Source organism: Stegostoma tigrinum, chromosome 4 (assembly GCF_030684315.1).
Source record: "Stegostoma tigrinum isolate sSteTig4 chromosome 4, sSteTig4.hap1, whole genome shotgun sequence".
In the NCBI taxonomy this organism is placed as follows: domain Eukaryota; kingdom Metazoa; phylum Chordata; class Chondrichthyes; order Orectolobiformes; family Stegostomatidae; genus Stegostoma; species Stegostoma tigrinum.
In genome coordinates this window covers 49,498,655-49,512,194 of record NC_081357.1, presented here as the reverse complement: position 1 = coordinate 49,512,194, position 13,540 = coordinate 49,498,655, and the positions used below count along the sequence as shown (strand labels likewise).

Sequence of the window (13,540 nt, the reverse complement as noted above, 5' to 3'; positions counted from 1 at the left end):
TGTGAGTAACTAAATATCAAAGCTAAAAGTGTACTGGAGAAGATGGGTGTTTATTCCATCCCTAATATATATCACAGTCTTCTTCACATGACCTTGTATCTTCTTTTTGTAACTACAATATTGCAAGTGTTTCATTTAAAATGTTACTTTCAATTGAAAAAGTCGAACTTTTTTGGTATTCTCTTTAATAATTCAAAATACGCATGCTAGGAGATAATTATTTATTAAAATATTCTTCAGGATGAAATTATTCATCACAGTGAGCTTTTGATAAGGATTATGAACAAAAAAACATAAATAAATGGCACGGTGAAAGTGCAAGTTAATTCAAGGAAAAAAAAATGTATGGGTACCGAAAAAGACCTTCTGTGTATTAAGCAATGATGTGCCTTTCTGGTATTGTGTGTTGTGTGAATTAACATAGACATAATATCTCAGATGCACAACATTCCTCATATTCTGTTTCTAGTCAGAGCTGTGATGTCTTGGAATCAAAAATTGTGACAATGGCTTCAAAGATAAAGATCATGGATGAAGTGAGATGGCTTCCGAAGAATCAAATTATTTCCATAAAAAAATAAATCTGTTAGATAGTAATTCATAATTACTCAATGTCAGGCAATATAGCCTGTACTCTTATTTCTGTCTTGGACAGTAAATATAATCACTAATGAAATGTGAAAATTTAATTATTTCTACTCTAATACATAAACAATAATTTTCCTTATTTTTGAACGTGCATGGCCATTGTTTGCACAAATGCAATAAAAGCAGCATCTTTTGAAAGGTGAAAAAATATTTGTTAAATGAAAGTGACCGTGATGAAAATGCCTGCACTTCAATAAGTCAAAATAAAAATCTGGGGGAGAAAAAAATGCAACATTGAAGGCATCATTTGTGAGTAAACATATTTTCAATGGATTTACATTTTTTTAGCATTTAATTTTACTGTTGGGTGTAATAAATTTTAATCATGATGTCCTTGTAACTGATTCAATAAATAAAGAGTAAAATGAAAAGTTCAGAGAAGTCAGATGGGTTGTTGTTAGAAATTAGAAAATATTATCAACTTTGTGCATTAATGTACACTTCCCAAACAATGCTTTCACAGAAGCTGTTCATAGAACAATAGATAGGCCTGAGCATTGAGTACTCGAGCTTCAGGAACTGCCTGTACATGGGTGTCATTGACGTAAACCCACTGCCTTGACGGTGCTCCAGCATCTCTGACACCTGAAAAGCAAAGATTGTCAATAAGCAGACTAGAAACTGCACTGTATTCTTCCAGCAAAATTTAAGAGCCGTCAGTTCAAAGGTAATGAAGTTACTTCTTAAAAGTAACACCACTAAGAAAAAGGGAAAAACTTCAAAAATTACGCCCAACTGTATGAGGATTCTTTGTATATTTGTAATATTTTTCCCTTGGAGATGTTAATGGACCCACTTTTTTTACAAAGATATTAAATGAATTGTTTTATCCATTTTTTGGACTGTGGTTCAAAAGCTAAGGAAAGGTTCTGGTGGATTACTAATTCAAGAGGCTCTATAACAGAATTTGCCTTTGATGTGGCTTCTTATTTTATACAAACAAAACAGATTTCTAAAGGAATATACACTTTCTGCATTGGAATAATTGCTATCAATGATAGTTGAATTTAAACTTAGTGTTTTACAGGGTGTCTGCACAAAGTCAGGCTTACATTGTTAAATCTTGTAACTTTGAGCAAAAAGAATAAGTGAAGTGCCAATTCCCACAGGAATCCATGTTAAAACACAGGTTTGGCTCTGGAGGGCCAACCTTAGCAGAGAAAGTAATTAAAACATTATACTGGTACCAGCAATTTGAAATATAATACCACCTGTAGTTTGAGTGGCTGAATTCCCACACTGGTAAAATAAATAAGTGTTGCATAAAATAAAGTTTAAAAAACAAAAGAAAACTATACTCTTCTACAACACTATATTTTTAAACTGACAAGGGTCCATCTAGTGGCAGAAGAAAACACAAAATAGGTGGATGAAGTTGACAAAAAGTTGGCAGAAGGATATAGATAGGTTAAGCAAGTGAGCAAAAGCTTGGTAGATAGAATATAATTGGGGAAAGCTATAAGGTTATGAAATTTGGCAGGGAGAACAGAAGATCAAAATACTTTTTTTAAATGGAGAAAGACTGCAGGAAGCTGCAGAGGGATTTAGGAGTCCTTGTCCATGAATCACAATAAGCTAGCATTCAAATTTAGCAGGTAATAGGGAAGGCAAATAGACTGTTGACCTATATTTCAAAGAGAATGGAGTATAAAAGTAGTAAGGCTTTGTCAAAACTATATAGGGCACTACACAGAGCACAATACTGTGATCAATTTTGGACCCCTTATCGATGGAAAATTTACTGACCTTGGAGGTAATCCAGAGAAGGTTCACTGGGCTGATAACAGGTATGGAGGTACTGTCTTAGGAGGACAAGTTGATTAGTTTGGCCTTTGCTCATTGTGTTTTAGAGAGATGGGAGGGGACCTTATTAAACATACAAGCTTCTTAAGGGGCTTGAAAGAGTCGGTGCAGAAAAGCTGTTTTCCCTTTTGGAACAGTGTAGGAACAGAAGGCATAATCTCAGCATTAGGGATTGTACACTTAAAACAGAAATGAGGAGGAATTTCTTCACTCAGAGGATAGCAAATCTGTGAAATTCTGTACTGCAAAGGGCTGGGTTGTTAAGTATATTCAAAGATGAGAGAGTTAGATTTTAATCAGTAAGAAAATCAAGAGTTAAAGGAAATTGGTAGGAGAGTGGAGTTGAAGATTACCAGATCAACCGTGATTGCACTGAGCAATGGAACAGATTTAATGAGCTGAATGGCCAACTACTGCCCCTATATCTTAACAACTTAACTTGGTCAGTGCAACGTGATGCCCATGACTACACACACTGACTAACAGCGAAGGGGAAGACCAGAACTTGACCCTAAAGGCAATAGTGGGGGCAGAGGTTGGCAAGATTGAGGCAAAGCTACACTGGGAGAATGATGTGGGGAGAGGTTGAGAGTGTGTTGGGGGCGGGGTCACAGGAGGAGGGCAGTGAGGAAGAAAGAGATTTGGCAGTGCCAGATGAGACTGGGAAGGCAGGCTAGGGTGGAGCTAGCCAGTAGACAAAGCCAGGTGAGCAAGCAGAGAGACAAGGCAGGATGCAAAGGCAAGAGGGAAACAAGGATCCTTGCCAAGGCCACTGTAACAGGAAATACAATATTAGATGCTGACTTGTGATGGTGATGAATACAAAAGCACATGCAAACAAAAACTAAAACAAAAACAGGTAAGCAAGTGAAAAAGCAGGCTCTCCAGAAAAAAAAACATTAAAACACAATAATATTAAACAGGGCAATGTTAAACAAGGGCTGACTATTAGCTTGCTCAGGTTATATTCCAATGATTTTAAAATAATTCCTAGTGTTTTAGGATGGTTCCTGAGGACTGCACATTGTGCATATTTGGTAAGTGAACGTAGAAGATATCTGGAGAGTCTGGAGGTGAATGGAAGTAGGATGGGAAATTTAGGGGTATCCGAATTGGCTGGTGAGTGAAGTTACAGGCCTTCAAAATGATGTTGGAAACTGGACTGCGGTGTCGGAAAACCAAAATGGGCCACCTAATTGGCATCTCCACACTTGCCTGCCCCCACACCCATATCCCTCTTGTAAACTTTGCAAACCCAACTCTAAGTGAAAAGACAAAACTTATGGGCAAAGTCGCATATGCATCTTGCATTTCAAAACAGACAAGAGTGGACAGGCTGAGTTTACCCCAAACTCTCATACAAATGTGGGCCATGGTGGATTTTCCTATCAAACAAATAATATCAAATTAATGTATAACAGATTATAATTTTGACGGGTTCTGCTTTTGTATTTTTTCTCCTTAGTTAACTTGAATGTATCTGGGCATTAGTTGAAAGTAAAAATTATGGGTACTGTAAACGTAAATTATGGGTACTTGAAACATAAGCAGAAAATGCTTCAAATATTCAGAATACCAGGTAATACCTGGTGGAGAGAGAAACAAAGTCAATGTTTCAGGTTAATGACCTCTTGTTGGAACTGGGAAAAGTTAGATATCACAGGTTTAAAAGAAATTAACGGACAGGGAAAGTGAGGATGGAAGGATTAAAAGCAATGGTCTGTAATACGATGATAGGAAAGAAAGATTAAATGATAAAGGAGATGACGCTGCAGGGCAAAAGGAAATGGTAATGCACAAGAAAGATAAATAAGAGAGATAGTAGGAACTGCTGATTCTGGAGACTGAGGTAACAAGGTATGGAGTTGGAGGAACACTGCAGGCCAGGCAGCATCAGAGGAGCAGGGAGGCTGATGTTTTGGCTTGGGACCCTTCTTCAGTTCTGAAGAAGGATCCCAACCCAAAAGGTCAGCTTTCCTGCTCCTCTGATTCTGCCTGGCTCGCTGTGTTCTTCCAGCTCCACACAAAGATAAGTAAAAGATAAGTTCAGAGGAGCAGTAAATAGCAAATGGGAATGGAGAAATGATGCAAAAGGGAATGGAGAAAGTGCAAAAATGGCAGCAAGTCCATATGGGAAGCATGGTAGAAGGAAGTGTAACCAAGGTGTGGCAGTCAGATTGTACTTGATATAGAGGACACTGTTGTCCATTTTACCTGGTACATTCTTGTTTCCAGGGATATGTTCAGATACTTTTTTGTTGGCTGCTCTGACTTGCACATATGCTGTATAGTGTCCTCCGCGCATAGATCCAGAGTGTTCAACTACTCCATATAGACTGTATAGCGCTCTGTTTTCCACTCCAACATTCTTGTTTAAAAGAAAACTCAAGTCAGTTACTCAAGTACATTTTTCAAAACACAATGATCATAGTTTTAATAACAAAAAGCTTTCTTGAATATTGGAGAACCATAACTAGTCATAAACTCTTAAGTTGTGCTCAACAGTATGCTCGAGTTCTGCAACGAGTGCTTTCCCTCACTCCTAAGTTCCATAACTATGCTGTTAGACCTATTGTTTATTTTCTCTGATCTCAACCCAAATTTCTTCTCCCTTTGACGAGGCTCAGTCTACCTCCATTGACAATTTTATTGACACCTTCTACCACATTGACCAATCCCAGTTCTCTGGTCCCAAATCAACTACTGCTCAACTATGCCATACAATCTCTCCACACCATGGCCTAACTCATCTGCAAAGGTCACCATCCACTTCCACCTCACCACACATACCTTTATTTTAACCAACCTCTTCAATGAAAAGGCTTTGCTGAAATTCATCCAATTTTCTTATCCTCAGCACTCAACTGAATTCCTTTAAAAAATGTGATAGGATTTCAATTGGATCCACCATCTCTATGAACTAACAATTAAACCCATTTTCTCACTTTCTCCTTTTTGCATTCCAAAGGGCTAGTTCTTTGTGACCCCGCTTCAAAGACACTAACACTTCCTTCCAGGGGAATGAAACCGCTAATGTTAGTGCAAAGCCTACTCATCTCACCCCATCACCATCCGGAGCTCCAAATATTACTTCGAGATAAACCTATTACTTTCTTGTACTTTCTTCAACCTACTGTACTGTGTTCACTGTTCAAGATGTGCTTCTTCAGAAATCAACTGATGCTTGTTTCTCCACAAACACACCTGAACGTCCTGTTGCCTGCTACTAAAATTCTCTGTTCCACTGTGAACTCTGTCCTTGGACTTCTAAGCTGTTTCCACGAAACACAATACAAGTTTAAGGAACAGAACCTTACACATCTACAAAATATTCTTCAATTACTTGGCCTGAACAACTTCAATTACTTTGAACCTAAGCCACGGCTCTCATTTTCCCTGACAAGTCGGCCACGTTAAAGTGATCATTGTATAAATGGGAATTAAGCATCAGTATACCACCAGAATGGTTACCAAGACCAGTTTAACTACCTTTACTTTTCTTAACTACTAGTATAGTTTGTCGATTAACAATTTGCTGCTCTCCGAATTACCTGGCAGCTCAATTTTAACTCTTTCGGCCTGTATATTTGTCTTCCTTTGATTCTCTTTTTCTGATGCTTCTTACGAGCTGCTTATCAGTGACATTTTTCAGTTCTGATGTCAAATAATGCTTGAAATGTGAATTGTTGCTTTTCTCCAGATGCTGTAACTAACTATGTATTCCAGTATGAGAAGTTTTTGCACACAGATGGGATCCAAAAATTATGCCCTTATCTCGACATAGCAGTTTCTGAAATTAACAAATACTTTATTTCTGTAGAGTGCTAGATTTGTAATTAAGAATACAACATTCTGAATTTTACAACCAGGAGCGGAAGTAGAAGCAAACATGATTCACACCTGCTCAAAATAAACCTTGCCAAACTATAAATTTCCAGATCAACCTGTGGTTTAAGTGGGCTTCAAGAGTCAGATGCCCAATCAATGCTCACGCAACTTGTTGCACTCCTAACATTGTAAAAGGTCCCAAGGTGCTTCACGTGAGTGGTATAAAACAGAAGATATTAAGGAAAGCGTGCAAAAATAATGTCCAAGGGGTTTTGAGGAACATCTTAACATGGCACAACTCCACCCGTGCCTCAGTTCATCATCTACTAAAATTCTGACTCACGTCTTTAATAATTCCATTCTTATAAACATTTCAATTAACTTTAGCCCAGTCTCTCAATAACACAAACCTGAAGTTATTCAAAATTCTGCTGCCTGTGTCCGAACTAGCTTCAAGTCCTATTCACTCTTGTGCTCACTGACCTATTTTTGCTCCTGATTAAACAATGTTTTTTGTTAAAATTCTAATTCTTGTTTTCAAAACCCTTCATGGCCTAATCTCTCTCGCTCTTTACAATTTTGTTTAGCCTTTCAACCCTCCAATTCTGGTGTCCCTGATTTTAAAACCATCACCATTGGAACTGGAGTCTTCAGCTTCCAAGACCCTAAAGTCTGCAGCTCCCTTCTTATCCACCCCACCTCTCAAACTCTGCTCTTTAAGGCACTCCTTAAAATTTCTGACCAACTTTTCAGCCATCTGCTGAAACAGCTCATGTTGTCCTGGTGTAGTACCTCAGGACATTTTATTACATTAAATGTGTTATAAAAGTAGGGGTTTTTGTAGTTGAGAATACTGAATTGGTCAGAATTAGAGAACTACTGATATCTGAGACAATTAGCGGGTTGGAAACAGGTACAGAGATAAGACCTGGCCTTGGAGAAAACTGAAGACAGGGAAGAAAATTTTAAGACTGAGGTGTTGTTTAAGCAGGAACCATTGTAAGTCAACTACAAAGGGGTGATGGATGAACAGAACCTAGTTCACAAAATCAGAAGTTTGGATGAACCTAAGCTCACGGAAGGTTAAAAAATGGAACTTGCCCAAAAGTGTATATTTTAGAGATTGCAAAGGCAGGGATTTCAACAGATGAGTTGAGGCACAGGTATGATGGAACTGGAAATATGTAGTCTTAGCAAGGATGCAGATGTGTACTAAAGAGGTACATAGCATAGAAAAGGTCCTTCGGACCACTGAGCCTGTGCCGATCAAAGACATCAGCTAAATATTATAAACCCAGTTTCCAGAGCTTGGCCCATAGCCTTGTGTACCTTGGTATCACAAGTGTACGTCCAAATATTTCTTAAAAGTTATGAAGGTTTCTGTTTCTATCACCCTTACAAGCAGTGAGTTCCAAATTTCCATCGTGCTCTGGGTGAAAATAACATTCCTCACATCCCCTGTAAACCTCCAACCCCTTACCTAAATCTACGTACACCCCAGCCCCACTCACACTGTCATTGATCCCTCAATTGAAGGGAAACGTTTCTTCCTAGCTTCCTTGTTTATGCTCCTTACAATTTTATACATATCAAACACGTATCCCTTCAGAGTCCTCTGCCCCAATCCGTCTTCATAGCTAAAACTCCTTAGCCCAGACAACATTCTGGTAAATCTCCTTTGCACCCTCTCCAGTGCCATCACATCCCTCCTATAATGTAGACAACTTTTTATTCATTAATGGGATGTAAGTGTCTCTGCCTGGCCCACGTTGATTGCCCATCCCGAGTTGCCCTTGATAAAGTTGTGGCGAGCTGCTTTCTTGAACTGTTACAGTCTGTGTCCTATAGGTTGACCCACAATGCCCTTAGGGAGGGAATTCCAGGATTTTAACCCAGTGACAGTAAAAGAATGATGTTACATTTTCAAGTCAGGATGGCTTGTGGCTTGGAGTGAAACCTGCGGATGGTGGTGTTTCAGTGTATCTGCTGCACTTGTCCTTCTAGAAAGTGGTCATGGGTTGCTGTCTGAGGATCTTTGGTGAATTGTAGTAACGTACCTTGTAGATAGTGCTGCTACTGAACGTCAATGGTGGTGGTGGTGCCAATCAAGTGGGCTGCCTTGTCACGGATGGTATCAAACTTCTTGAATGTTGATGGAGCTGCACTCATCCAGGCAAATGGAGAGGTGCCATCCTGATTTGTGTCTTGTAGATTCTGGACAGGCTATGGGATGTGAGTTACTCACCACAGTATTCCTACCCTCTGACTTGCTCTTCTATCCATTGAGTTTACGTGGAGAGTCACATTTCTGGTAATGGTAACACCATTGAATGTCAAGGGAGGTGGTTAGTTTATTTCTTATTAGTGATGGTCATAGCCAGGCATCTGCATGGTGCAGATGTCACTTACCACTCGTCCACCTGAGGATCAATCAGCTCAGTCAGGGTTCCTGATCTGCACACAATACTCTAGCTGTGGCCTAAACAATGTTTTATACATTTCCATCATAACTTCCTGCTCTTAAATGCCATGTCTTGGCTAATAAAGGTAAGCATTCCATATGCCTTCTTAACCACGCTGTCTATCTTAATGTGCCAGTGGACATGGGCATCAAGGTCCCTCTGATCCTCGATGCTTCCCAGGTTCCTACTGTTCTTCATATATATCCTTGCTTTGTTTGTCCTGCCTAAGTGTATAACCATACACTGATCTGACAGAATTCCAATTGCCACTGGGCAGCCCATGAGACCAGCCCATTTATATCCTCCAATAATCGAAGGCTATCTTCCTCACTACTTACCATCCGGCCAATTTACATATCATCCACAAACTCACAGATCAACCTTCCATATTCAAGTCTAAATCATTGACATATATCACAAACAGTAAGGTCCCAAAAGTGGTGTTTGCAAAGCATCGCTGGACACAGCATTCCAGTCACAGAAGCACCCTTTGACCATCAATCTCTTCTCCCTGCCATTCAGCTAATTGTGTATTGGCAAATTTCCTTAGATACCTTTGGCTCATACCTTCACTATCAGTCTCACATAGGGACCTAATCAAAAGCCTTGTGGAAGTTCAAGTATACTGAGTTGAATGCATTATCCTCATCTTCACACCTCTGAAAAATTCACTCAGGTTGGTCAGCCATGACTACCCCCTTACAAAATCATGCTGACTATTCTTCATTAATCCTGCCTCTCCACGTGAAGATTAATTCTGTCCATTAGAATTACTTCCTGTAGCTTACCCACTGCTGAGGTCAGACTGACTCATCTGTAGTTTCTTTATCTCTTGCTCTTTTCTTGATTAACAGTACCACATTTACTGAACTCCACTCCTCCAGCACCCCTCCTGGCTAAGGGAGACTTAAAAATTACTCCCAACACCTCAGCTATTTCCTCTTTTGCCTCATTCAACAGGCAAGGATACATTTTATCTGGTCCAGGATAGTTATCTAGTTTTGAGCCAGCCATACCTCTTAGAATCTCCCCTCTGTCAAAGTTAACTTCTATAATTATATCAAAGTCTTTCTCCCTGACTTCTATACTCACATCATTCCTCTCACTAGTGAATACTGGCACAAAGTATTCATTTAGAACCCTATCTATGCCCTTTGGCTCGGTACAAAAATTACTACTGGGGTCCTAAACAGGCTCTACTCTTCCCTCAATTATCCTTTTATCCTTACTGTAAAGTAACTTAAGACTTTCCATTATTTTACCTCTCACCATTCTTTCATATATCCTTTTTGCTCTCTCCTTTTCCTTTTTAAGTTACCCTTTGCAGATCTTGTACTCCTCTAGGGCATCTCCTGTTTTGAATCCTCAGTGTCTGCCATAAGCCTCCTTTCTTTTTATCAAATCCAGTATATCCCTTGATATTTAGGCTTCATGGGATTTGTTGGTCCCATCCTTTATCTTTTTTGGGACAAGATGGCCCAGTATTTTCCCTATTTCCTTCTCGAATGTATCCCACTGTTCTGACACAAATTTACATAAATCTGTCAGCTCCAAGTCCACTCTAGCCACACTAAACTTGATCTTATTAAAATTGGTCTTCCCCAAATATTTTTCTTTATGTTCATAAACCATACTGAAAACAAGAATTATCTTAAAGCTTGCAGGCAGTAGTGTTGGCATATAAAAGCAGCAACCTGAATTTTCCATGCTCATTTCCTGGAGCAGGACTTGAATCAATAGCTTTCAGATTCTAAGGTGAGAGAGCTACCAATTAAACAACAGCTAGGTGGAGCTCATCTTGGAGTCGAATATCACAAAATCATAGAATCGTTACAAGGAGGCCACTTGCCTCATCCAGATGTTTACCAAATGAGTATCTGAACAAGTGTCATTCTCCTCCTTTTCCCTGTAACAATGCACATTGCTTCTTTTCAAATAACCACGTAAATTCCTTTTGAATGCCTCGACTGAAGCTGCCTGCATCACACTCTCAGGCAATGGCATTCCAGACCACAACCATTACTATGTCAAAAAGGTTTTCCTTGTATCATTTTTCCACTTTCAGCAATTACCTTAAAATCTGTATCTTTTCGTTCTCAATACTTTCACGACTGGGAACATTTTCTTCCTATCTGCTCGGTCCAGACCGCTCATGAATTTGAATACTTCAGTTGCATTTCCACTTAGCTTTCTACTTTCCGAGAAGAATTGTTCCAACTTTTCAAACCTATCTTGACAGATATATAGGACACCAATTGTGAACCATCTGGTTCAGGTATTAGATAGTGGCCAGGGAGATAAACAAACAAGGAACAGTTTTAGCACAGATTGAAGACAGTGTTCTTGGTCTTCTGAGTATTTAGTTTAGGGAAAGTTTTTTTCTCAATCAGTATTAGATCTGGACAAATAGTGTGACAACTCAGAACAACAGCCAGTTATAGAGAATGAAGTAACCCTCGGTGTCATAGTTGGTATGTGGAAAATAACATTGTGTTTTCAGATATTGTCACTGAGGATTAGCATGTCAGTGAGAAAAAGGAGAAGACCAAGGGAAGACTTTAAAGAACTGGAGGCTTATGGGGAAGACGCTGGGACAGAAGTTATTGCAGGTAATTCTTTGGCTATGATGAGCTAAGAATATTCTAGGAATTGAAGATTCACCAGCTGGATGACAGTGGCAATGGCACTGGAAAAGGATGGTGTACTCAACTATTACAAAGACTGCAGACAGGTCAAGAAGATAACGGAGAAATGGAGGAACAGTTTACCTTTGTCATTGTCACATCAAAGTGACAAATAACATTCAGTACGAGCTATTGTGGTAATGTGGTATCATCACTTTGTCGAAGGCAAATAAGAATAGATGAAAATGCTGACATTGCTTGAGAAACGAACAACTAACGGGCAACCGATTGAAGGAATTCAAACACGGAGTTCTGGGAAAGATGGTCAGTGGTTCAAAGTGGTGAGGAAGAAACAAAAGGAAGGTTTTCGTTAGGGTGAAGGTCAGAATATTAAGCGACCCAAGATAGTAATGGGACAAGTAGACAAGAAAGCAGCTCATCATCATCTCCAGGACAACTGGGGATGGGGAATAAATGGCCTGTGCTTCAAAGCCCATTTGAAAGAATTAAAAAAAAGAGAAGATGACAGACATGGGAAGGAAAATCTGACATCATCTTGCCACCATAAGATATTATAAATGATGGAAATAACAATGGTACAGCCACATGCCAGAGTTGGACCGAAAATTAAGCTGATTAATCGACTAATTAAGCCCATTTTAGCAGCTGGATAACCTCCCACTGCATGGGTAGTTCACCAAGCAATCAGCAGCAAACATGTTCATTGGCAGCACTGCTAAAGCTACTGATCAAGCTCATTGCCGTAATAGGCAGGTTGGCATCTTTAATTGAATACCAATTAATTAGTTGTTACCAGTAAAATGCTGACCATTCGCCCAAATCTGTGACTCATTTTCAGTCTAAGCAGTGGGACACCACAGAGGTGAGAAAATTCTGGCCCATCATTCCACTTTTGTGGGTTTCCAAAAAACCAGTGTCCATAAATGTAAAAGGTAATCTCTGTTAAATTCAATAGGGTATTCAAGGTAAATATTATAATTAATGATAGGAAATGAAACACAACATAATGCAGTGGTCGGGGAAATATAATGCATTTATGGGCAAGGTGAATAAGTATATCAGATAGAAGAGAATAAAATGACATTCTTTATGATTAGATACAGAGGGGAAGGAGGAATGTTGTGAGGTTTAGAAACACTGCTGTAGGCCAGTTAGGCCAAATAATGCACTTCTATGCCTTAGAACCAAGGTAATCACAACAATCAATGACACTATTAATTCAGCTGTATTCATCCACTGAACAGTAATAGCATTTCAACATAATTAAATTTTATGCAGCTATGGATTTTATTATTCTTGTGTGTAAATGCATGTGTGTATGAACTATTTAAGACATTCTATAAATTTGTTTAATACTTTCAACATTATCAAGCAAACATAATCACAAATTGTAAAACGTGATTTTGTTTAGCATTCAAGTGGATAGCATAACAAGCAGGACCTACTGAATGATTTAAAAATGATTATTGAAAAATACACATAGTACTGCGTATGCAAAGAATTTACCCTGCAGTCGAATGAACAAAATGGTGCCAAATCCAGAACTAAAGGAAAATCCACGTGCCTATTAATTTTCCGCAAACTCAAACCTGTCTGAAGAATAAAAGTTATGTTAGAATAGTAGAGGTATAAGTTTATATCCCTGTGGAATTCCAACCATAATTTGACAAATTTAAAATTGCTTTCTTATTTCTTTAAACAAAGAAGGCCTTAAGTGATAGGAGCAGAATTAGGCCATTTGGCCCATTGCTCTGCCTTTTGATCAGAACTGATGTGATTCTCAACACCATTCTCCTGCCTTTTCTCTGTAACCTTTGATCCCCTTACTAAGCAAGAACTTATATATTTCTGTCTAAAATATGCTCAATGACTTGGCCTCAATAAGTTTCTGTTCCATAGATTCACCACCCTCGGGCTGAAGATCTTCCTCTTCATCTCAGTTCTAGAGGGTTTGCTTTCATTCAGAGGCTTTCCTACTCATGGAAGCATCTTCTCTACATCCATTTTATCCAGGTCTCTCAGTATTCTGTAAGTTTCAATGGGATTCCACCCTCATCCTTCTAACTTCCATTCAGTACAGACTCAGAGTCCTCAACTGCTCCTCATCTGACAAGCCCTCATTCCCAGGATCATTCTGGTAAAACCTTTGGACCC

The 13,540-nt window shown here is 39.0% G+C and overlaps 1 protein-coding gene across 7 annotated transcripts in view; it reads right to left on the bottom strand.

Moving 5' to 3' along the window:
• Positions 1-207: 207 nt before the first annotated feature.
• The window catches only part of usp45 (ubiquitin specific peptidase 45), a 127,746-nt gene continuing 114,413 nt past the window's right edge, over positions 208-13,540 (bottom strand). For 6 of the 7 annotated variants that reach the window (XM_048530844.2, XM_048530845.2, XM_048530840.2 and 3 more), the window contains 3 exons: positions 12,893-12,979; positions 4,666-4,819; positions 208-1,233 (listed from right to left, as the gene is read on the bottom strand). In XM_048530844.2, coding sequence (XP_048386801.1) covers positions 1,106-1,233; positions 4,666-4,819; positions 12,893-12,979 — 369 coding nt within the window. In that variant the 3' untranslated portion in view covers positions 208-1,105. Of the gene's footprint in view, positions 1,234-4,665; positions 4,820-12,892; positions 12,980-13,540 lie in introns of those variants that run through there. The other variant, XM_048530847.2, reaches the window with a different exon arrangement.